The following is a 24387-nucleotide window of genomic DNA, read 5'->3' as shown; positions in this document are numbered from 1 at the left end:
AAGTCAGGTCTGCCTGCCTCCAAAGCTAGTGGTCTCAGAGAAGTTGGGCCAAAGTCTCTGAGCTCTCTCATTGCTTCCCGTCTCAGGCGGTAGAGCTATGACAGGCTCATCCAGGCTGAGGCCCATGATGGCATTGGCTTGGAATATCCATATTACATTCTCCTTTTCTTAGAGTGCGCTGTTTACGATCCCAGGTGGATATTCTGGAGCCTGCCCAGTTACATCCACTGCCCCGTGACCCTGTTCCAGCCTGCCCTGGGACCTGCTCAGCTTGTTTGCCCTCCTGCTGTCAACGCCCAGTTGGCTAACTATGTGCTACCCTGGGGCTCCCTTTCCCTTTCCACTTCCTGCCTCCGCCTCATCCATTGCTTCACACTCTTACCTGGTCTTCTGTGCTGGCTCATCACTGTGTCCACTTCCCATACTAGGCAGGGATTTTTAGGAATGATGATGGGGAAAAAAGAGTGGGCTAAGTCCCTTCCTAGGGCAAGGAGGCAAGATTCAGGCCCTCCAGAAGCAAAGGACACAGCTGGTGACAGTAATAGCCAAGTGGGTTGCTGAGTGGGGTTATGAGCAAGTGTTTTGTTTGCTTAAGAAGACAAACAATGGTGTGCATGCCAACGAGGGACTGGAGCTAGTGTCAGAGAGCCCGGCGAGGCTCTGCTGAGGACCTACGCACAGTTCTTTCTTTTCCACTGAGCTGGGGAATGCTATCCTTCTCTTGTCGCATTCCCACTCCATTTCTTCTTGGAGCCAGTTTAAGGAAACTGAGAACATTTGTGCAGGAGTGTTACGTAGAACAGGGTGTAGCAAAGTCAGCTGGTTGATGTGCCACCAAGCATGTAATTCCAGCGGCTGGGAAGGCTGAGGCAGGAGGATTGTGAGTTCAGAGCCAGCCTCAGCAACTTAGTGAGGGCCTAAGCAACTCAGTGAATCCCTGTTTCTAAATAAAATATAGAAAAAAGGCTGGGGATATGATTCAGTGGTTAAGTGCTCCTGAGTTCAATCCCCAGTACCACTAAAAAAAAAAAAAAAAGTGAGTTGATCAGCTGAGATGGTGGAGGGAGTGTGTGACCTGCCCTACTTTCTGAACCCTCCCTATGGGCCAGGATTAACCTCAGCTCCCTGTGATGAGGAATCAGGGGAAGCCACCTCCTGAAAGGAGAGAGACCTGCTTTAGTGAGCCTGGGCAGATCTCAGACAAGCAAATGTGTAGGTTACTCTCTCCTGAGTTTGTATTCACTAGACATGTTCTTTGGCACATTCTTCCTTTCTTAAATTTTTTTTTTTTTTTTTTTTTTTGCGCATGTGGTCAAATTCCGATCAGCAGGCTGGAGGCCAGGGATAACTGTGATGCAGAAGGAAGTGGGTACAGGGGCGTGGGGATGGAAGTGTGGCGTGGAGGAGGGCACCTAGAGAGATGGCAAGACCAGTGGGTATGAAATTGAGGAGTAGAAAAGCCTTAGCCCCACCCGAGGGTAACAAGGCCACACATCTGTAGCATTCCAGCTTGGGAACCCATCTGTGTTAGGTCATTTCTGTTGCTCTAACAGAGAATATTTGAGATTGGATAATTTAAAAGGAAGAGTCTATTTGGCTCATGCTTCTGAAGGCTGGGAAGTTCAAGATCAGGCAGCCACATCTGGTGAGGGGCTTCTTGTTGGTGGGGACTCTATGCTTCATCCCAAGTGGTGGGCAACTGGCTTTTAGATGATCCATTAACCCATTAATTCATAAACGGATTAATCCTTTGAGGGCTAAATTCTCATGACCTAATCACCTCTTAAAGGTCTAACCTGATCCCACCTCTTCATACCTCACAATGAAAATTGAATTTCAGCATGAGTTTTTCTGGGGCATTCAGACCATGGCACCCTCAGGTATCCCATCTGTGTGTCCCATCTATGTGTTCCTGAGGTTGGCCTCGGCAGACTCACAGAGCATTATATTGGGGTGTATCCCTCTTGGTCAGAAGTCCTGCCTCAGGAGAAGGCCCCCCTTTCTTTCAGCAGGATCTACCTTTTTTTTTTTTTTTTTTTGCTGCAGATGGGTTCTTGGTTACAGGCGGTCACCCTCCCTTGCCTGAGTCTGATCCTGCTTATCTGGAGCCAGATACCAGGGTTCCAGAGCCAAATATTCCAATTTGGGCCCTGCCGAGTGGAAGGGGTCAATCTCCAGCAACTGCGTGAGGCCTTCAGGGCCATTCAGGACACTGTGGTAAGTAGAAAGAGGCTTTGGACCCAGCCATGGGTTATGAAGACCTTCATAGGTTGCTCATCAGTTTCCTACCTAAGAACTCAGGGAGGTCAGGAGGTACCACAAGCTCCTTGGTACCCACGAGGAAACTGAGGCTCAGATAGATGTGGTCAGCCCCTAGTAAAACAGACAGGGCTCAAGGGGAAAAAGAGAAGACAGCCTGATTTGTTCAGGCATCATCCTGGGTGTTTGGCTCTGGCTCTAAGTTCATGATCTGAAATGAGTGGCTGGGCTGCAGACAGAGCTCCAAGGACAGAGGCAGCCCAGGTGCAGATCCTCCTCCTCTTCCTCCTCCTCGCCCCTCGAATCAAACAGACTTATTTCCTCTCGTCTCAAATGACCAAAGGAATCAAACAGGTCTTTCATCAAGCCTGCGTTCAGACTCTGAGAACACCTGCAATTCCATATGCCCCTTTGGGAGCAAGGGAACAAGCTTAGTGATTTTCTATGAATGGGACCTGTCCCCGCCTCCAGGGGCGAGCTCACTTCCTGGGTCCTCCTTTGGTCCCTCTGACCTCTGAGGTTTCATAGACTGGTTGGACTTAGGGGTCTGAGAAAGCAGCCCATACTTGTGGGGGTTGGTTTCCAGGCTGACCTCTAACCTGGAGACATCTTTTCTTTCTGTTCCCAAAGCAAACTCGGGATAATATCACCAGCATCCGGCTGTTGCATCAGGAGGTTCTACAGAATGTCTCGGTAATCAGATGGAGGGAAGGATAGTACCTCCCTCCTTGGGGTTGACGGAGTCCTTCCCAGTCTACCCTGGGCTGACTCTATACAGGGCAGGGCTGGTCATGAGACAGGGTAGTGTGCAGGTAAATCACTCTCTGGGTATGGGCAGAGGTGGGGATTGAGGCTTGTGAACATCTTTCTCCACTGAGCCAGATAATTGCCACGGATCTCTATTTTCCTTCCACTTATGTAAACAACAGGCATTCATTGAGCTGAACCCTCTTTTCCGCTGATATGCTTTCCTTTCACCTATTTCAGTGAGTGAGTAGAAATGGCACTGAGCCCTGATCTCCAAGAGGTGCTGAGCCTCAGGAGCTGAGGGGGCTAGCATACAATTGCTGTGTTGAAAAATGTTCGTTTTCTCACTTCTTTTCCTATTAGTCATTTTCCCACTAACTCTCCATCACAGAGTCCAAGTTCAAGTGCTTTCGGGGTTCATGACCTCCCCATATTAGGGAGGCTGTGTGGTGTAAAAGAAAGGGAATATTAGCCAGATGGGGAGTCAGGAGTCCTGGAGGCTAGGCCCTGTGCCTGCCACTGACAGCTGTGTGGCTTCTGGTGGGTCACCTCCTCCCTGGGGTTTGGGTTCCTCCTGTGAAACAGGTGCTATTCTCTAGGGTCCCTGAATTCCTTCATCATCTCCTAGAAGGCTCCTGCCCCTACTGTGCTAATCTTGCCTTGGGTGGCATACTGGTTGTCCCTCCAGGGTGGGCAGAGGTCTCGGCTTTGCAGTGACTCAGTCCTCCCCCAGGATGCTGAGAGCTGTTACCTTATCCATTCCCTGCTGAAGTTCTATTTGAACACCATTTTCAAAAACTACCACAACAGAAGAGATGAATTCAAGACCCAGAAGTCATTCTCTGGCCAACAACTTTATTGTCATCATGTCAAAACTTCAACCCAGTGTGAGTAGGACAAAGCTGGGTCTAGGAGTCTGGAAACAGTGTGTTCTGAGAACACTCTATCCCTTATCCTGTCCTGGCTTGCATTCCACAACAGGGTTCATGGGGATTATGGAAAAAAGTGCTGGGTTCACATCTAGGTCTGCTTCTAATCAGCTGAGTGACACTTCACAAGGTGCTCAGCCTCTCTGGCTTCAGTTTTGTAATCTGTAAAATGGAAATGACACTTCTCCCTGGAGGAATTATATGAGCATTAAGGGAGACAGTTCCTACCACATGATGGGAGTCGAGTATTGACTACTTTGAGGACACAGAGCTCAGCTCTGTCCTCTCAGACCTTGGGACCCACAGTGGCATCACCAAGGAGAACAGGAGGGAGCGTTCCTCTGCTCCTATCTAATTCTTGGCTCAACAGTTTTCCCCCTTGTTATCCAGCAGGAAAATGAGACGTTTTCCTTCAGTGAGTGTGTGTGCAGGCGGTTTCTGCTGTTCCAGGGAGCATTCAACGGGTAAGACGAGGAGGTGGGAGCTTGCTCACCCAGCAGAAGTAGAATAGCTTGAACTGTCACACTAAGGGGCCCCAGAGACCTCAAGCAGAATTTAACCTAGGTGACTCCACCAGGCTTGCCCCAAACCCACCCGACTTAGCAGGTGGGTTATTTACATCAATTAGCATACACTTTGTGTAAGTGGCACAAGTGAAGTGGTCTTTTTCCCCTCCCGCTGTTATCAAATTAAAATGCTATTATATTTCCCTACCAGATGATTTCATTATTGGGGACTTTCCCTGTGAGAGAGTTTTATGAGTACTTGAACTGGGTAATGAAAGAAGGGAGAGAGAAGGAAAGGAGTCACTGGACTCACCCCAAACACATCTGTGGTATTTTCCATAATGCCCAAGTGGTCTCATGTATGAATAAAAATGATGGGAAATTATATCGCTTTTCCTAAATTTAGATACACACACAAAAAATCCAAATTTCATTCTCAGCACCTCTCCCTACAAATTTTTGGTTTTTTCCAAAATGTGATTTTGCTCTGTTTTTGGAAGAATTCATACATTGGCCTATTAATAAATGGTGAAGAGCAAAATACATGATGGAAAGAGGCCAGCCTGGTTCATTTCCTCATCTGCGCAGTGGATGCAGGTGGCAGGTGGCTAGCTATATGCACCCCAAGCTGCATTCTGTGGTTCTTGTGGTTAGGGGGTGCCAAATGCTCTTCCCTTGTTCTTTACCCATCGCTACTCTGGCTCCTCCATGGCTACTCTCTTTATCCTTGTCTCTGAAGCAGGCAAACCCTCATAGATGGAGACAAGGGATGGACAGGCGGGTTCATCAGAGAACATTCCCTGGGTGATCCAGCCCAAGATTTGGAATCATGTCTGTTTCTGACATGGCAGATGGGAAGGAACACTATTCTCCCCGCTAATGCGGATAACCTCCAGCTCTCCTTTCCCCTTAGTTGGACATAGAAGCAGCTCTGTCGAAAGCCTTTGGGGAAGTGGACATTCTCCTGACATGGATGGAGAAATTCTACAAGCTCTGAATGTCCAGACCAGGAGAGTGTCCTCGTTTGTTCTCCGTGTAATTTCAAACAGGTGTCCCTTCCTGTGCTGCTCACTGGGCACTTCACACTCTTGGCCTTGGGTCCCATTGTTGTCCCAGGCTTATCTTCAAAGACTTTATTCTTTTAGCAGCCCTAGCAACAGTCACAGGAGGCTCCTCTGAATGTTATGAATAATCTGCAAAGTGGATCCCTGTATTTATTACAACTCTATTTAATTACTGCCAGCACTTCAACTGAAAAGTTACATTTATTTGTGAGACTCTAAGTTCCTTGAAGGTAGCAGAATATAATGTGCCCCATACTTCCCTTTTACCTCCCGTGATCCTTGCCGCAGCGTGGGCCAGTGGATAGGTGCTCAGTTAATACTTAATAAACTGGATTTTTTTTTTTTTTTTGCCTGTCTTTGGATTTCTGAGCAACAATGAGGGATGTTAGAATATGATTTTGAACTTTAGCACATGGAAATCACATATCTGCAGGGGGGGCAAATGTCAGCATTGGTTTGAAAAGTAAATGGTAAAAGATAACATGTTGGTTCAAATGCCTGGCAAAAAGCAGACTGTCACCAAACACTTCATCTCCTGCTGCATTCCCCACCTGACCCCATCCCACCCCACCCCACCATCCTTTTTCTTGTCTTTGTCATTCTTCCCTTAATCTGATAGTGGAGAAGGTGACAACATCAAGCTGACATTGCTGATGATATCCCTGTGCCTGGAGGTACTGTCAAATCTGTGATGACATTTTTTGCTAATAAAGGGCAACTCACTTCAGGTCTGGCAGCTTTTTCTTCCTACTTCTGGGCAAGTGCCTGGGGAGACTGTGTTGTGTATCAGGGAAAGATCTTCTCAATGGCAAGAATGATTATTCTCAAGTTCTGACTGTACTTTGTAGTTGACATCGATCCAAAGATAGTGTCCGACTATGACCTTGCCCCCAAAATTAAGAGAAAGTGCACATAGGAGACAGGGCTTCTCCTTTTCCATGACAGAAGTGCTGCAGCAGAGCCCCTGGTCCTCTAGGAAACCCAGGCTACTTTCCTCCCACTTTGCCATATGTTGTCTGGAACTGGCAAAGAGGTGAAGGGAAATTTTAAAAGCAGAGAGAGGTAATGATTTGGGATGGCTAAAACAGACCAAAGATGAGGGTACAAATATCAGTGCTAGGATGTGGAAGAAGGGTAGGGAGATGACAAAGACTGGGTCTACAAGAGCAGGAGCTGCTGGGGTCAGGGTACTTTTCTGTAGCAAAAGAGGGAGACTTAGACTAAAGAGGATTTGTATCTCTATATCACTAGCACTAACAATGTTGGTTCTGAGAATGTAGGCTACTTTATAACATCAAAATAAATTGGACGTGAGATAAATAGTTTTCACACTAGCCAGTTACAGCCTTTGGATCAGGGCAAAGCCTTTCCTAGGAATGCTTTCATACCAGACCCCTTTCTAGCCCTTAGGGTTGAAGCACATCCTCAGGGCACAGCCCAGGGCTTTCTGTTTGTGTGAGGCCCAGGGAAGGGGTTCCAAAGTGGCAGCTCTGTCTACACTCCAGCCTGATGCCATGTGATCTAAGAGCCAGGGCAGTAAAATCCCTGTGACTGAAGACACTGCAAATGCCACAGCCTGTTACATGGTTTGGAAAGGAAGCAGGTGGCACTGAGACAAATGCTATGCATACCCTGAGCCCCCTGGGGCACACAGTGGGATGCAAAGGTGTGCAAAATTATCTGGGGCAGAGCCATGCTCAAGGCACAGACAGATGGGGGCATGTGAGGTGATCAGGGCTCTGTGAGGAGATGGAAATCAGTTACTGGAAATCAGCAGACAGACAAGACTCATTAGCATCAAGGTCTGGCTGCAGGGGTACAGCCTGGAGAGTGAATCAGGTTGGGAATATTGATGTAGTCATTTGAATCAGTGTCCTCCATCTTGGCAGCAGGCTGGTGGCAGACGCTCACATATTCACAGCTGGTCTTCAGAGATGGGGCATGGAGCCAGGAAGCTTCAGGCACCTGGGAACACCAAGTAAGCATCACTGAATCTGGGTGGGTGATTTTTGTATCTTTCCAGCTGGGTTTCCATATCAGGAAATGGGGGACATGGACATAGGGGACTCTGAGTTCTGGAAGGCAAAGACACAGAGGTAGCTGATCTCCATCAAGTGGGTCAGCCCTGGGGATTTTTCAGGGTGGTGTTTCACCCTAAATAACTGGAAAATGCTTAGAACTAATGTGGTCAAGAAATGCCTTAAATGGGGCTCAGACTGAAATCATGTTGTTGAGCAGGGGTCTGAAGGAGACACAGCTGCCAGAGGAGTATCCCCTTGAGGATAAAATAATGTGACTTGTGGAATAAATATGCATCTTCTTAGGGAGTAATTCAGAGGTACTGTGAGTCACCCCTGTATCTCTGTAAGGGCTTGGAGGGGCCGTGACATGACATTCCAGAAAGGGGCTGGGAAGGGAAGGGGAGGAAAATTGCAGACCACACAGTATTGTGGTGTTTCTCTTCCCCAGACAGATCATCTCTTCCCTTCAGATCGTCTACTTTGAGTATGATTAGTTCTTAGAGGATGGGGTTGTGCCAAGGACCCCAACATGGCACAATCACTATAATATCCACAGAAAGCCATGGTAGGGACTATGATCACATAGTTGTTAAATACAGGCTCTAAGATCTAGAAGTCCAGTACCCTAAATACAGTATGCACTCAGTAAGTGCTCATTGAAAGGAGCTTTTATGTTTTGTACTTTCCAAAAGGGGAAAGTAGAAGTAGTTTTGCTTCAAAAACATCTCCTAGCTGGGTGTAGTGGCGTACACCTTTAATACTGGCTACTAAGGAGGTTGGAGGCAGGAGGATTAAAGGTATGAGATCAGGCTGAGCAACTTAATGAGACTGTCTCAAAAAAAATAAATAAATAAAAAGTGTGTGTGTGTGTATGATGTGGTGTGTGGGGATATAGTTCAGTGGTAGAGTGCTTGCCTAGCATGTATGAGGCTCTGGGTTCAATCCCTAGTACATCCAAAACAAACAAACAAAATCCCCTATTGCCTGTTACAGTTCATCATTTGAAATTGACTTATGTGGTTTTAAAATGAATTTGTTCCATCAAGGTTTTGCCCCTGATGTTGGGAATCAGAGTCAAGTAGGGAGGCAGGGTAAGCTTTGAGAAAGGCCCTGCCCAGGAGAGGACCATGTGGGTGCAGAGTATTTCCAGAGAAAGAGGCTGGTGGATGGTGGAGTAGACAGGCATGGTGGGGCCATTCCTAAGCTTTAGTGAGCCTTCTCTAATAGAGTGGAGAGGGGTAAGTTCAAGAAACTGGAAGTAATTGGCAGAGCTGGGTATCACTCTCCCCTTTTCAGCAGGGCACAGGATTGCCAACCAGAGACTACATTTTGCAGCCTCCCTTGAAGGTAGAGGTTGCTGCTTGACTAAGCTAAGGTCAACAGGATGCAAGGTGAAGGAATGTGTGAAACTTCAGGGTCATGGTCTTAAAGAAGCAGCTCTTCCTTCCTCGGCGGTCTGGAATGTAGATATGATCCTAGACACTGAGTATTGACCATGGACCAGGACCATCCAGGGATTGGGAGAGCAAAAAGTCCCTGCATTACTTCATGGCTCAGGCCACCCCTTCTTGTCCCTCTGATTCTTTGCTAGAGAGGAAAATAGGTTTCCAACTTCAGAGCCATGTATTTTGGGGTCTATTGCTTGAACTCAGTCTACACTCCAAAACTTGGATATTTGCCACCCCTAGTTTTTTCTGGGTACTGAAACCAGTGTTTTAACCACTGTGGGTTACTTTAGAAAATAAAATGTTTTCTTAATTTGGGAAAACAAAAATGTACAGATGGTTTCAAGGTTTCTTTCCTAATGGAAACCTGAGTTCCCTATGTCCATTCCTAGAAGAACCCTCCTCACCCAAGGTGTTTAATCTTGTCTTCATCTCTGCTGAGTCACCATCTAGGTTAAGCCTGACCTCCTCCAGTCATGGGTAAACTACCTCATCTCACCTTAGAGTTTACTAGAAAGTTCTCCCTCACAGTAAGGTAAAACCCGCTTAAACCTCCCAGCAAACTAATTTCTTCATTTGGAAGTTCTTTAGGTAGCTGCAGGTTACCAACTATCGTTCTCTAACAGCCAGTTAACTAAGGGCTACCACAACCCTTGGGGTGTTAGTTTCCTGACACCACCAAATAAGGGAACGGATACAACGTGTCCCCTGGATCTGGCCTCAGAATCTGGGGCACCCTGAAGCTAATACCTAGCTCGAGTTGGGGCCACGGGTTCCAGCCGTAGCTGCCAATCAGGAGGGGGGTGGGGCTTACCTGCGGTGGGGCTGGGGGCGCCGTGGGTTCGAGGTCCGCAGGAGGGGTCCGTTCTGGGCCTAAGGGGGATGGGAGTGACGGTGTGAGGGCGTGGCCGAGCCCCGCGCCCGCCCTACCCAGCGCGAAGCCCTAGGAAGGAGCCGGGCGCGGAGCGGGTCCCGCTTCCACGAACCAGGAGCCGCGCCCGCAGTCTGCGCCCGCGCTCCTTCAGATCTTTTGTCTCGTCGCCCGCCCGCCACCAGCTTCCGCTCACCGGCCGCGTTAGACTCTGGAGCGCGCCGCGGGCAGGCGCTGTAGATGTTCTGGGAGCGCGGCCTCTGCAGTCGGGGCCGCTGGGAGGCTTCCAGCGCTCGCATCCTTATCGCCAGTCGGCGGACCCGCCTGGAGAAGGCTTCTCCGTGGTCACAGGGAGAGAAAGAAGAAAAGGGCATTAGAGGCCCGCAGCCACCCTTCTTCTACTTCCCCAAACTCGAGGCTGTTCCCTCCTCGATGCTCGGCTGCGTCTGACCTACAGATGCTGCAAGTGTGCGGGACTTTCGAGGGATGGTCTTACCCCCTCCCCAAGAAGAAAGGTCTCAGGCCGCCCTCCTCTTACTCCTTCCCAGGTCACTGACCCCAACCCCACTTCCCTACACCCCAGGCTACTCATCGACATCTCCTGGCTTTTCCCTGAGAGATCAAGCAGAGATCAGAACGGTCTGGGAGCTGGAGTCGCTGAGCTTTCCCACCCTAGTCCAGAGCCTGGAGCCCATGGCCCAGCTGCTCACCTCTCTTCCTTTGAATCGTTCTTTTTACCACCAGGCCCAGAAGGGCCAGCAGGAGAAGACCCAGGACAGTTGGGATCAGGATGTGAAATCCTTGGTCCTCCCTCGAAGACTCTGAGCCACGGTTGAATTCTCTGGGGAGGGAAGGAGAGAGAGGAAGAGAAGGTAGTAAGGGGAATAGGTTTAAAGAAGCACTTTCCTGTGGCAAACTTTTAAAATATGACTCAGACTTGTCCCTTTGTTAACAGAATTCTTTCCACCCCCCCCCCCAAAAGGCCCTTGTCTATGGCGTCAAAAAACTGGGGTTCAGATTCAGGTGTGCCGTTTCTTGGACGTGTGACCTTGAACAAATCTCCGAACTTTTCTGAGCCTCCTTTCCCCACAAATCTGTATCATTTTTATTTTTGCAGAACAGTTATTAAGATGATACAAAATAGTGGATTTGAAGAATTTAATGTTCCTGACCTATAGCAGGAGACAATAACTACCAGTCCCTATCCAACACTCTGCACCTTGGTTTACTCACAGTTATTGAAAATATTAAATGAGCTAGTTTCTTATAACTATGGAAAAGATGTTTTACTGAGTGCTCCCTCTTCCTAGAAGTCTCCCTTTGTTTTCTCTATATATTGCAATCTTACTTTTCTGAAAGGGACAGTGATTAAGTCCTCTTTTCTTCCCCAATTGTGGTAAGCCAGAAGGTCATATATTTCCAGTTCTCGTGTTCTTGCCCCATTACAAACTTTATCAGTCAGACTTGTATTAGTAAGAACTGGATATTGCATGTTATCATCTTTTTACATCTTAAGGACATGACACAGTGCATGTTATCATCTTTTTACATCTTAAGGACATGACAGTGCCTGTCACATGGTTGAGACTAGGAAAATATTGGTTAAATTTACTCATTTTCTTCTCTATGGGTAAGTTGGTGTGATTTATCAAACCAAATAGTATCAGGGGTCCTGGTACTATTTGAAATCACTTAGCTCTCACATTCTGTTCCCTATTTATAGAACCTCAAATAATGTTGGCGATCCCTTTCCTCATTAACATGTTTGTGTTTGCTTAGGCACAAATAATTCCCATATTAGAGATTTTTCTCTGCTACCTGCTATAATGCTGCCACCTAGTGGTTCATTGCTGCCTTCCCTGGACTGCATCCGAGTCTTCAGGCTGGTGCTGTCCACTAGCAATATAAGTTACATATGTAATTTTAAATTTCCTGGTAACCACATTAAAAAATAAACAGATGAAAGTGATTTAAACACTTAACAGCTTATTAGTTCATTTGATTCCCATTCAATTTTTCCCTATCAAAACAGATTTGAATGATTCTGAATGTGAAAGACTTGAGTCTATTTCTTTCTACAGACTCAATGCTTGAACATTAAATGCTGATGAGACTCATGAGTTAATGTGCTATATTCGTAGGTAGTATATTTCACAGTGGTCTCTGGAGACAAGGCTAAGAAGGGTCTCTAATAGTGGATGTTGCAGGGAGATTTGAGAGGGTTTCTTGTCTCTTGCCTCCTTTGCCAGGGTTTTAACCTTGGATGATGGAGACCTCTTACCTCTGCCCATGAAGCCTGGTGTGCTGGTTGTAGCTGGCCCCCGGGGGCCTAAGCAGCCCTTCCTGAGCTGAAGTCTTTGAGGCTGTGGTGGATGGCAGAAGGGCTGAGGGCTTGGCTACCAAGGATGCTCTGGGAGCTTGAGGATGATGAATTATTGGTGTGGTGACAGAGGGGTGAAGCCCTGGAGGGTCCTCAGTCCTTTGGGTTGGTGTGGTAACTGCAGGAGATGTCAGAAAAAGGGACCTTCCATAAACTGTACTCTAGTCTCCAGAGGGATTGGGCCCCCAGCTCTTTCCCTAATGCATTCTTCCCTTTTGCCCAGACTACCTTTGTTCCTACAGTCCTCATGGCCTGAAGTGTCTTCCCACCGTACCCCCTATATTTAATCAATTCTATGTATATTGACTTTGAATGTCATTTCCTCCAAGAAACCCTCCCTGACTTCCAAGGAAGAAGAGCTTATCCTCCTCTGAGTGGGGATGACCTTGTTTGTAGTTCTATTCTCATTCTGCCTTGTGCTGTATTTGTGTGTTTATCTGTTCTCCCCCATTGCACAACTATCAGTCACAACTGTGGCTCTGTGATCTTCCCGGCTACCCTGTCCCTCTCAGCACTCAGCAGGGTATCCTCATGTAATAAAATGTATCTAATGTATCTACTCATGGGGTTAGATGTGAGGATATGATGGAAATATTACATGTCAAAATGCATTTAAAACTAGAAAATTTATACTGAACTATGAAAGTATTATAAGTATGGTAACCATTTATCTTTTAATTGAAAAATAGAGTTGTTAAAATCACTAGACACCAGCAGGTAAAATACATCCCTGTGGGCAGCCAGAAGTCATGATGACCTCCAGCTGGGAAAAGTCTGTCCAGTCTTGGGTTTGGCAGTCATTCATAAAAAAAACTCTAGATTTTGTGAATGGAGCACAATCTCCATTACTTGTGGTGCCACCTAGTGGTGATGTATAAGTTCTGCAACTAACTCAGGTGTCCCTGCTGTAGGATAGGCTTGGAGGATGTAGAAGGCAACTGCTCTCCCACCCTTGGTGAGCTGGACACACACCCATACCCCTCCTCCATTTTTACAGTGCTACAGCATCTTCTTCATCTCTCCCACTCATCCTGTGATGGACTGACCTTTGGATATGGATTCAGAAGAACTGGCATGTGCAACCATCTGGAGCCGATCGGACATCGGCTGCTGCAGAAATTTATGAAACCATTTTGGAGACTTAGATATCAGCTCCTCTTCCCAGAATGGCCTGTACGCTATTGGAGGCAAGAGGATTATGTTGATGGTAGCTTGGGGAAAGACAGTTCTGGGGAAGGGACTGTTAGCGTTAAGTAGAAACTGATTCAGTCAAGGTGAATAGCAGTGAGGGGATGAGGGCAAGGTCCCCTGAGAATAGCAGAAAAGAAACTGGTCTTGGGGTTTCCCTAACAGAAGCACTTTTTCCTCCTAGAACAGCCAATATCCCCTGAAAAAACCATCAGACACTATTGGGATTGTGGACTGTTGATTTAGTTACTGTACTTGTGTAGGAAGTCACTGGGGGAAAGGAAAAAGACTGGATTCATGAGAAATAAGGTCCAGACCAGACAGTAACAAATTTGGCCTATAAATATGCCTTTATAGGGTGGGTGTATTTCCTTTATATTTATTTGTTATATCTCATGGAACAGTTATAGATGATGATTTTGTTCTTGGCTTCCCCGTTTCCACTAGTCTCAGGCCTTTCCTCAACCTCATGCCCCGCCTCCCCCCTTGAGCCCTGGGTGGAATAGGCAACACAAAGTCAGCATCTATCTTAGTCTTTTGGTCTACTGTGGGTAGACAGTGCTGTGGGCCAGGAGGTGAGTTGACTATGAAGTTCAACTATGTGGATCCTAATTGTTACTGGACAGGCTAATATGTAATAGCATAGAAGTCTGGAGGACTTTTATTTAGATGGCTGTCCCAATCTTCCTGAGTGCAGATGTTTTCAGAGTAGGCTGAACCTCCAAGCAGCTGGGGCACCTACCACTGTGGACATTCAGGGTGACCTTCTGGGTCTTGCCCCGGTCTGTGTGCATGCCCACGCCACAGGCATAGACTCCACCATCACTTTGGGTCAGCTCTGTCATCTCCACTAGGAACAGATTCTTGTCTGAGCACAACTTCAGAGTGACTCGGCTCTCATATTCCTTCTTGATGAAGTTATTTGATACCACGGTGGTACAGATTCTAGGTTTAGCCATCTGCCGGCACAGATATATCCTCACGTGTATTTCAGGAAGCGGGCACTCGAAGGTAATAGATCCGCCCAGTTTTCCATCCAGCTTTACTTCTGGGAGGATCTTCAGAGCCCCAGATACTGCAGGAGAAGGAGTTAATGCAGAGGAAGATCCACCCCAGCCATAGCCTCAACTCTAGCTCTCTCTCCACCCTAGTCCAAGCCCTCACCCAGCCTTACTCACCCCGAACTGTGGCCCTATCCCCATTGCCAGACCAGCTTCAGTCAGTCCTCAGTCTCATCTTGCCATGATTTCTTCCCTTGGCTTCCTCCTCAGCTTTTCTCTTGCCCAACCCTATTCACAACCTCAGGCCAGGTCCATGTGCATCCCTCCCCCATGTCCATGCTTTAACTTAGCTCTCAGCCCTGACCCAGCCTCATCACTAAGCCCAAACCCATAAGGACCCAGATCATCCCTGTAAGAATACAGTCAAAACCACAATGCCCACTTCAAGGAGAATTAACGTGCCTAGGGTGACCCCAAATGGCATATAGTCCCCAAGGGACTTCAGCGTGGAGCTGGGAGATGTGGATCAGTTTTGCTACAGCAGGTTTTCTTTTCCAGTTTTGTTTTGCTTACATTCTTTCAGCGAATCATTCATCCCACCAGCTCTCTGTATTAAATCATTCAGTAAGTACCTACTGAATGCCTGTCATGAGCATCCCTCCCTCACAGAACAAACCATGTAGTGAGCAATATCAACAGCCAGGCTGTACAGCAGAGAGTAATCAATTCCATGACAGAGAGAGCACGGGGTTTCTTGGAAGGAGCCAGCAGGGGCCCCTGATCCAGGCTGCTGTTGGGGGTAGGGTAGTTAGAGGAAGGCTTTTTGGAAGATGTGACATCTAAGTTGTGACCTGAAGGAATGGGCATAGAGGGCAACTGAGAATTCTGACACTTGTCACCCAGATGGGGAGCTCGAAGGAGAGGTGTGTGAGTGGATGTGGGTGGGGGTGTGGGCACACTGTGTGTTGACAGGGTGTGAAGCAGGGAGGGATAAAAGATGGGTGTCACAAGTGCCTGACATCCAGAGGCTTGTGCTTTGGGTGAGAGAAGGCAGGTCTAATGCAGCTCAGCCAGCTACGGAAGAGGGTAAGACAGAGATGATTAATGATCAACTAAGCGCGTCCCAATAAGTGTCAGAATGTTTCCAGAAAGAGGGTTCTTATGGTAAAATGTGTTTGTGTGGGGGTGGGGTGGAGGGCTGTGGTGAAGAATAGAGTCTTTCAGATAGTAAGAATGGTCCCCTCCAGGGCAAGGATGCAAGAGAGAAGAGAGCACATTCATGGCTATGATGGAAAGAAGTCCTCCTACTTAGGGAGATGTATCTCCCCAGAGCATGCCTTCAGGACAGCTGCAAGGAGTTCAGTCAAGTGGGTGTCAAGGAAAGATCAGGAGAGTGGTGGGACTTGAGGGTTCTATATCAGGATATCCCAGGTAGAGGGTAAATATAGACAAGGGTAAAGAGGTGGAAACAATCATGGGAGCAGAGATGTGAGCTACAGGGGCTGGAGAAGGAGCATCTGCAGGAGCCCCCTGAGATCTGAAAGTGTAGCCCATGTTAGCATGGTGGGAAAGGCAGAGGCAGGACCCCCTGCAAGGAAAACCTCGCATGCAAAACCCAATCCTGCTTTAAGTACTCTGGAAATCGAGTTATAAGGTGGAATGCAGCAATGGAAGAGCGACTGGCTCACAGAGCTCCAGCTGAGGGACAAAGACCCAATCAAGGAGTGGGGAGTCACCCTGTGCACCCAGAAAGCCCACACCTGTGTGGAAAGCTGAGCACCCAGAGAGGAAGTGTACAGATGTTTCTGAATGAGACTAACCCAGCCAGAAAGGGAACATGAACAATTCTTTCCAGAGAGCAAGATGTTATAAAGCACAGCAGGGGTGAGGCGGAGCAGAGATGCGTCCTCCTCAGTGCAGTCACCTCCAGGGGCCTCATTCTGCTCAGGGTTGAGCACTTTGCAAATGCCTGTTTTCCTCACCTGGATCCTCCTTCTGCACATATTGGATGAATGAAGCTCAAAGAAAGCCAGATGCCTTGAACTCTGCTCAATTACTAAGTATTAGTTGGTGATACGAAAAGACCAGATTCCAGGAAAAGTGACCAGCTATCCTGGGCATTAATGGTAGCTTCTAATCTGCACCCAAGACTTGGAAAAGTAAGATTTCCCAAACAGAGTAAAGGTAGATAATAATCTCCTGGTTTAGAATTCTAAAATGGCACAGTGGTCCTACCCTTAGTCATGATGTCCCAAGTGCCCGTGAACTTCTTCAATCTTAGGCTGTATAAAACTACCTTTAAAATTGATCCTGGGGAAGAAAGGGAGGGTTGGAGAAAGTATCCAAACTGTTAATATTCATATTTTAGAGAGGCTACTACCTTAATGGCATTAATCTTTAAATTGTGACTTCCTTTTTCATGGTAATGATAAGGGAGAGAGAGTAATGGTTTAAAAAGTCACTCTAAATAGATAATTGTCTGTAAACACGTTTGGAATATGGAAAATACCCCAGAATGTTCATGGTACAAAGTAAGATAAGTATCCATAGGATCGTGGTGTCTGAGGATACTCTGAAGATAGACTCAGGTGGGAGTGGGGAGGAGGACCTGATCAACTCAATCAGAGCAGAATGTCAGGAAGAGGAGAGCTGACCTCCGACTTCATGTCTATTGAAGGGGTATGGAATATTTGAAATCTTTGAAAGAGGATAAGAAACATCCCACTTGGCTTCCCATTTCACTTATAGCAAGCTAGGTGTGTGCAGGCTAGCTGCCTGCCCTTTGACCTGTTACAGAGAGAGAAGGGTCCACAGTTCATCCCTCTACCTGCATCCCACACCTGCCCTTCCTAACTGTTTTAGAACTTCTGTCTATAATCATCCCTTTTCTCTGCCTTGTCACTGGTTTCTCCTGTTCCAGCGCTGTCCTATGCCTACACACAGGCTGTGATAGTGCCACCTTTAGGAATTACTTAGTTGACCTTTACACCCCTTCCACCTGCCACCTACCTTCTTGTTCTCTTTTTCAAGTGCATCATTAAATTCAACAAATGAAATTCATTTCCACACCTACCATTTCTCTATAATCCACTTATGTCAGGATTTTGCCTCTAACATTTGGCCTAAACTGTATTGAGGTCATTGAAACTGTCCTTACTTCCATGGTCACTTCTTTGTCTTTATTTTATTGTCCCCTCACCAGCATTTGACAAATCCAAGCCCTCCCACTCTGAAACACTCTCCAGACTGACACCAGACTCTCAGGGCTGCTCCTGCTCAGTCCCCTTTCTTCTCCTTCACCTACCTCTCAAGGTTGGGCTGGTACTTGGTGTGTTCTTTCTCTGTCCCCCCACCCTCTCTTCCCACACTAGCTTACCTACTTCAGTAGCTGTTAATGCCCACTCTACAGAGATTGGACTGGATCACAACATCAGGTAGGTATTATTATAAGTAGGTATTATTATAAGGCATCAAGGAGAAAAAGTTTTGAGAGTCCACACCCTACGTTATTGCCTCACTTTAGATATAACTCCACATAGGGATCTAGTCTACAGCTTGTGCCTCCTGCACTGGGCTCTGGGGACCCAGTCCACACCAACATGTGCAGGATCTAGAGCAGGATTACAAATGAAGGCCTGAATACCAAATATTTTAAAGTTATAAATCAAGCCAATAAACTGCTGAAAAAATATTTTGTGTTCTCCCATCTTGATAAACTTACATATTCCTTGGATGTTCACTTTAAAACATAGCTATGCAGGGAAAAATGGCCCCAGGTATCCTGTCCTCAGCCTCTGGCCCATCTTCCTTCTTTATCATCTCTGACTCCTGCCTACACCACAAAAATCTTGGCATATATATATGTAGGAGATAACCTCAGCTTGCAGGTACAGTCTCCATACTTCCCACCTCCTTCCCAAATAGCCACCTGTAGCCAGTTCCATAGGCCAGGAGTCAAACTCAAGAGGAAGACTCAGAACAGAAGCTTGCACAATCACTGCGAGTCGGCTCAGAGCCATTTGGACTTGGGGAGCAGGTGCAGGCTTGGGGTGGGCACATCCTCCTGGGCCTGCACATTCCTTCCCCCCTCCTGGGGGGAGAAAAGTCCCTGTGGTCCAGCTAGGATGGGGCTGCTGCTCAGGGTGGATGGAAGTGGTACGATTTAAGTACCCTTTACACCTTTAGAGCTTCCACTCCACCCAACCCCTCTGCCTTCTCAGCTTAAGTTGGATTCGCCATCCATTGTGCACATGTACATCCCACTACCTCTCAGAGGGTCTGACATTGCATTAAAACTCCATTCCCTTGGGCTTTTAAGACTTTTTCAATGTAACAGTTATTTGAGTTTCTCCAATATCGAAGACATCACAAAGAGAAATTTTGAATAAAAAACCCATTTAGATCCTCAAGGAGCTTATCATTTAATCAACCAAATGAACACACATGGAGCCACAATATGAATGTAATCAGTATTCTGAGTTCAAAAGAGGGGGCTCAGGAAAGTCTATGGAAAGGAAGTGCAGTCTGAGATGGACTTTGAGGAACTCCTAAGAGGTGAAGGGGAAACGAAGGATATTCCTGGCAAAAGGAATACCACGAGTGAGGAGGGCATGTGGCACAGGTTCAAGGAGTAGTCCTGTTTGGCTAGAGCAAAGTTCAGGAGTGTGTGCACTTAAGTCAGCAGGCAGTGGGAACCATCGAAGGTTTGGAAAGAACAAGCCTATGATTAGTGTCAAGCTGTAGGAAGATGTACCCGAACTTGAATTCAGGCTGAGAAGGAGAAAGTAGGGAAGATAGTTGAGAGATGATTGTGTATTTGACCCCTTTCCATTTCCTCTGTGACCTTGCTGGAAGAGACTGCCATTGCTTCTCATTCTGGTAAGCTACGCAAATTGGCCATTGATTGGACCTACGTCTGGTTGGGGCTAAATGGGAAAAGGTGGTAAAAAGTCATTCTGGCCTTTTGTGGCTGACGTTACAGATACTTATTACAGATGAAATAGCTGGTTTGGATGGGACCAATGAGGAGCGGGAGGCAAAGTGTTAGGCATGAGCTGTGTTTCAAATCTTAGTGGGATAGTGAAGTGGGGGTGTCCAGGAGACAGCTGTAAACTGAAACATGGAATTCAGAAAATAGAATGAGACTGATGAATGGATTAGGGAGTCTTCCTTCAGAGTTGAAAGTTGGAAATTCAGGAGTGAAAAAGTTCTATAGAAAGAGAATGTGGTGGTCAGAAGAAAGATCTTTGGAGGCACCAGCTTTCAGATCCCATATTAAAGGTAAATATGACCGGGCGCAATGGCATACACCTGTAATCCCAGCGGCTTGGGAGGCCGAGGCAGGAGGACAGCAAGTTCAGAGCCAGCCTCAGGAAAAATGAGGTGCTAAGCAACTCAGTGAAAACCTGTCTCTAAATAAAATATGAAATAGGGCTGGGGATGTGGCTCAGTGGTTAAATGCCCTTGAGTTCAATCCCTGGTACCTACCCCTGCCCCCCCCCCAAAAAAAAAGGTAAATATATCTAGGAAACGAGATATTTTCAGCCCTTAAGAGTTACACCTGGCCTAAACTGCCTGGTGTGGGGAGAGGGACCTGAGCAGGGAGCAAGGGTGCTCCAGTATCTCAGGTGGGCTCCATCCTTGTCCCAGTTTTCAATTGAATCCACCCAGGAACATTAGGGACGGAGATGCCTGGCAATTGATTGCCTGTGGCCACTTCATATAAAGTCTGAAGTGTTTCCCCATACACTTACCTGGCAGGAAGTAAAGTGACCAAAGCCAGAGGCCCATGGTTCTTTCCAAAGCCTCTGCAGCAGGAGCAGAGACCCACTGCCAACCCAAGAGCCCTTCACCATCGGGAGCTTGAAAGAGATTCTGGCTCCCTTGAGGGGCAAAGGCTTGAAAATGAGGAAATGACAACCTGTCATGTTTGCTAACTAGTCTTAGCCTAAAAAAGAAAAATACCAGAAAACCACAGCGGAAGTCAGGAGTTGAGAAAACATGTTGTGTTGGGTGAGAATGGGTCACCAGGGTTCAAAGGGCCTCTAGGAAGCTCTTGAGATTATTAGCAAGCACCGGGCCTGGCATTTCTTTGGGTACTTTTTCTTAGAGGGGCCTCCTGGGCTTTATATGTATCAATTAACTCCAGAACAAGGGTCCTTTGCTTTACCCCTGTCTTCAGGACAAAAGTGCCTCATCTCCAATTCCTCCCATTAGATGAAGACTGTGTGAACAGAGGGCTGGACCTGAAGATGCTGGTTGTTATCAGTCACCACTTAGCTCATTTGATAAGAACCTTTGAGCACTTACTATGTGGAGTCATAGATTTTGGGCGATTCAGTAGTTTTCTCTGAGTCTCGGTTTCTTTACCTAGAACATATATGAAGGTGGGACTAGATGACCCCTGGCATTCCCTCCTACAGAACATCATCCCAGGGTCTTAATCACAGTTCACTCAACATCTCAGCCACACCTCATCCCTCATTTCCCCCAGCTGTCTCCTCAAGGTAATTCCCTCCAGCAGGGACCCAGGCCACTATCCAGAGACCACAGGGGCAATGACACATTCTAGTTATGGGAAAGTTTTCCAGGACCTCAGTTTTCTCATTAAGAAAATAGGGAGGGTCTTGGCCCTGCCTAACTCACACATCTTTTATGATACCCAGCAAAAATCACAGATGCGGAAGAGCTTTAAGAGCCCCATTTCAAGTGGAGGTGTGCTGGGCTGTCACTGATCGGAGGCTCCTGGGGCCTTGGTCGGGGATGCTTCATTGCTGGATGTCGGTTCCCACCCCCAGGTGCTGCAGCTTCCTGTGCCCATGGAGGATTCAGGCTACTCCTACACTGCTTCAGGGAGGAGGTGGCTGACGGAGCCCAGGGCTCCTCAGTGGCTGTGTGCATCACCACCCACTCGCCCCCACACACCAAATTTGTCACATGCTCTTCAAAACAACAACTTCCCCCAGTTGGAGGTCAAATATGAGCAGGTGTAAAGGAAGCATGTGTGGGCGGGCTGCTTGCCCTGCCCTGCTCCGGTTGGGTCTCCACTGGCTCAGAGCAGCCAGCAGATGGGCCATGACATCAGAGGCAGCCTGAGACCTCGGTCTGGCTAGAGTGACTGAAGGCCAGAAGTTTCAGCTGGGATTAGCTCCCATCTCCCTCCTTAGAGGACTCTTCCCACTGCCCTGCAGCTGCCATGGAGCCAGGCTCTGCTGTTTGCTTGGTGGGAGGGCTGGGACTGACTTGGGAACCCAGGGAGAGTCCAAATATAAATGAGTGAATGTGATGTGTGTGACTGTGTGAGAGAGCTTGTGGGTATGAATGTGTGAGTGTGCCCATGCTCTATGGCTGTGTGATGTGTACTGTGTCATGCATAATTGTACAGTGTGTGGGTATGATGGCTATGAGCGTGTGAGTGTGCAATGTGTACTGTGTGATGTGTGGAGTGTGATGAGCAGTGTGTGCATGTACATGTGGAGTGTATCTGCGAGGATCTGGGTGGCCTGTGCCGTGGTTGGGCCTGCCAGGTGGAGCTGGAGATGTGCGGCTGAGTGTAGATGGAGAATTTTCCACATGTGTGGCCCCAATGAAACCTTTAAAAGTATCACATGGGGTTAAGAGCAAGAATTAGGGGTCTGAAATGAAATTACGGCATTTGCCAGCAAATGGATAGAACTGGAAACTGTCATGGTAAGTGAAATAAGCCAATCCCAGAAAACTAAAGGCCAAGTGTTTTCTCTGATATGTGGATGCTAACTCACAATGGGGGGGGCATAGAAGTACTTTGGATTAGACAAAGGGGAATGAAGGGAAGGGAGTGGAGATGGGAATAGGAAAGAGAGGGGGACGAATTGACATTACTTTCCTATGTTCATATATGAATACATGACCAGGGTAATTTCACAACGTATGACCTGAAGAATGGGAAGTTATACTCCACATATGTATAATATGTCAAAATACATTCTACTGTCATGTATAACTAAAAAGAACAACAACAACAACAATAAAAACAATTCAGGGTCTGAGCACTGTCAGGCAGAAGGTAACTGGAAGGATCAAACTCTCACACCTGGGTCTGTCCAGAGGCTGCCTTGAGATGTTGCCCCAGGGTCTCTGGGGTTGGGGACCCAAAGGAAGGCTGGCCTCTGGATAAACGATGCAGTTTACTGTTGGGAGAAATCCTAGTTCTTTGCTGGCAGCAATGAATGTCTCAAGTGTGTAAACCTGCAGGGAGAAGCATTCCGCTTCGGCCACCTAGGAAAGTACACAACTACCCCAAATTGACTCAGTGTTACCAAGGGAACCCGTATAGGAACCTGGTGGTCTGATTCCCCGTGGCACATTGTGATTGGGCAAGAAACCTATAAAATGTATAGCTATTCCCGCAGGCTGCTCGCCACAAGCCTGCTTCCACCCAACTCCCGGAGTCTGGGTCTTAACTCCGCGCCCTTACCCTGCGTATGAGCTAGCCTGGCACAAGAGAAACTACAGTTTACCGTTCTTATTCTCTTGGCTCTTCTTTTTCCCATGTGAATTTGATCTCCTCTCTGACTCATAGGCTGCTGTGTTCCTGGTGTTCCTAGTCCCGGGAGCACACAAAGGGGCAGGGGACTCAAGGGCCAAACATCCTCTGGGGGCCAGAGCAGTGTATGTGATGGAGAACATTCAGAGCCTGATGTTAGGCAGGTGGAGGGGACAAATAAAACCAGCTGCAGTGGGAGGTGTTCAAAGCCCTAGAGGTGAAGTTGCTCGTGCTCCATGACCACCTCTTAACTAAGGCTTTGCTATCCTCCCACATTATGGCTAGCCTAAGAAGAGCATTCTTCCTAAGGTTTCTGTGAGGGCGGGAAGAGGTGAGCCTTACAAGGGGTGTGGCACACAGCCTGGAATACAGTAAGAGTGAGAAGGGTTCACCGTTGTCATTGGGTTGTTCTGGCTTCTGCTTTGCTATTGCATTTCTCTACCTTGGCCTTTCCTATGACCAGGTTCCAAAGGGCCAGCTTCTGGGCCTGCCCATACAGAAGGCCTCCATCCTCTGTGCTCGGGTGGCCCTTCCTGTGACTCAGTGCTCCTCTCTGCAGCGTCTGACCATGAGGCTCTCCTTGCCTGGTGGGCTCTCCCAAGAGCCTTTCCCCATCAGGTGGAGGCACCTGGCTTAGGTATCCTCTAACTTCCCTCTTGCCAGGAATTTGGTCAGAGGCTTGCCTGGCCCAAATATACAGGAATTCGGGGTGAATTACAATGTGATTCATCACCCAAGTCCTAGATTTTAGAATTTTCACATCCCCATAGCCAGGACAGACTTTGGCTTTAGTTAAGCGCACATTGGCAACCTCTGCTTTCTTTTCTTTCCTGTGCTGGTGATGGAACCCAGGGCGTTGTATATGCCAGTCAAATACTTGACTATTGAGCTGCATCCCCAGTCCATCGCTGCCCTTTCAGTTTTCAGCTTTGAAAGAGAAACTCTCGAGTTCTTGGCTCACCTGGTGGGATGAGCTTTCTGTTCTTGCATTAGTTTCATGGCCAACTGGAGGCCATGGGCTTTGGTCCTGTATCTGCTCTCTTGTGTGCATGCCCACTGCCCACTGAGACATGAAGTCTTTCTTAGGTGATCCCTCATTGTTTTATTGCACAGTCTCCCTAACAGAGGTGATTGTTTCAGGGAAGCTAGTGTGGGTGTTGGGAAACACTGTTTCTTTGCTTTGGGGACCAGCTTCATAGACTGCAACACTGCTGTCTCTTGCTCTTAGGAGAGTTTTTCAGTCTTGAGTCTTGGAAAAGTCATGAACAAGTTTTTTGTTTTGTTTTGTTTAGCTTTACAAAACAAAGTCAACTGCTATAATAAATTTCTACCCAGGGTTGGACCTTAGTAATGCATATGCATATCATTAGATAGCAGACTTAAAGAGAAAAAAAAAAAATTCAAGATAGTTCAAGAACTTGGGGAAGATTTCCTTGTCATCAAATATGTAAG

The 24387-nt window shown here is 47.3% G+C and overlaps 2 protein-coding genes across 3 annotated transcripts; one reads left to right on the top strand and one right to left on the bottom strand.

Moving 5' to 3' along the window:
• Positions 1–2046: 2046 nt before the first annotated feature.
• Positions 2047–5440, top strand: IL24 (interleukin 24; the record flags this gene model as incomplete). The annotated part of the gene is given in 7 exon segments (XM_079106483.1): positions 2047–2217; positions 2890–2952; positions 3740–3846; positions 3848–4099; positions 4226–4391; positions 4397–4399; positions 5355–5440. Coding segments are annotated over 7 exon segments (846 nt in total). The 3' UTR covers positions 5439–5440.
• On the bottom strand, positions 4390–20303 carry FCMR (Fc mu receptor). Of its 2 annotated transcripts, XM_079107063.1 has the most exons (8): positions 20165–20303; positions 14153–14485; positions 13269–13400; positions 12124–12340; positions 10553–10683; positions 10039–10176; positions 9786–9844; positions 5669–7470 (listed from the first exon to the last, which is right to left on the bottom strand). In XM_079107063.1, exons 1-8 carry the CDS (start codon positions 20199–20201, stop codon positions 7303–7305), a joined length of 1215 nt encoding a protein of 404 aa, XP_078963189.1. In that variant the 5' UTR covers positions 20202–20303; the 3' UTR covers positions 5669–7302. The 2 variants fall into 2 exon arrangements, with proteins under 2 accessions (XP_078963188.1, XP_078963189.1); XM_079107062.1 differs by lacking the exon at positions 13269–13400 and having other exon boundaries at positions 4390–7470; positions 20165–20216.
• Positions 20304–24387: the final 4084 nt, after the last annotated feature.

This window comes from Sciurus vulgaris (assembly GCF_902686455.1).
Source record: "Sciurus vulgaris genome assembly, chromosome: 12".
Taxonomy (NCBI): domain Eukaryota; kingdom Metazoa; phylum Chordata; class Mammalia; order Rodentia; family Sciuridae; genus Sciurus; species Sciurus vulgaris.
The sequence above is the reverse complement of the archived record's forward strand: the minus strand, read 5'-3'. Positions and strand labels throughout refer to the sequence as shown.

Excerpts from the sequence above, each read along its gene's own strand:
- FCMR (XM_079107063.1), bottom strand. The coding sequence starts at position 20,201 with ATGGGCCTCTGGCTTTGGTCACTTTACTTCCTGCCAG. Across the intron at positions 10,684-12,123 it reads ACCAGGCTTCATGGGCAGAG|AGAATTCAACCGTGGCTCAG; the intron begins GTAAGAGGTCTC and ends TTCCCTCCCCAG. Across the intron at positions 7,471-9,785 it reads CGCCCCCAGCCCCACCGCAG|GTGCCTGAAGCTTCCTGGCT; the intron begins GTAAGCCCCACC and ends TGGTGTTCCCAG.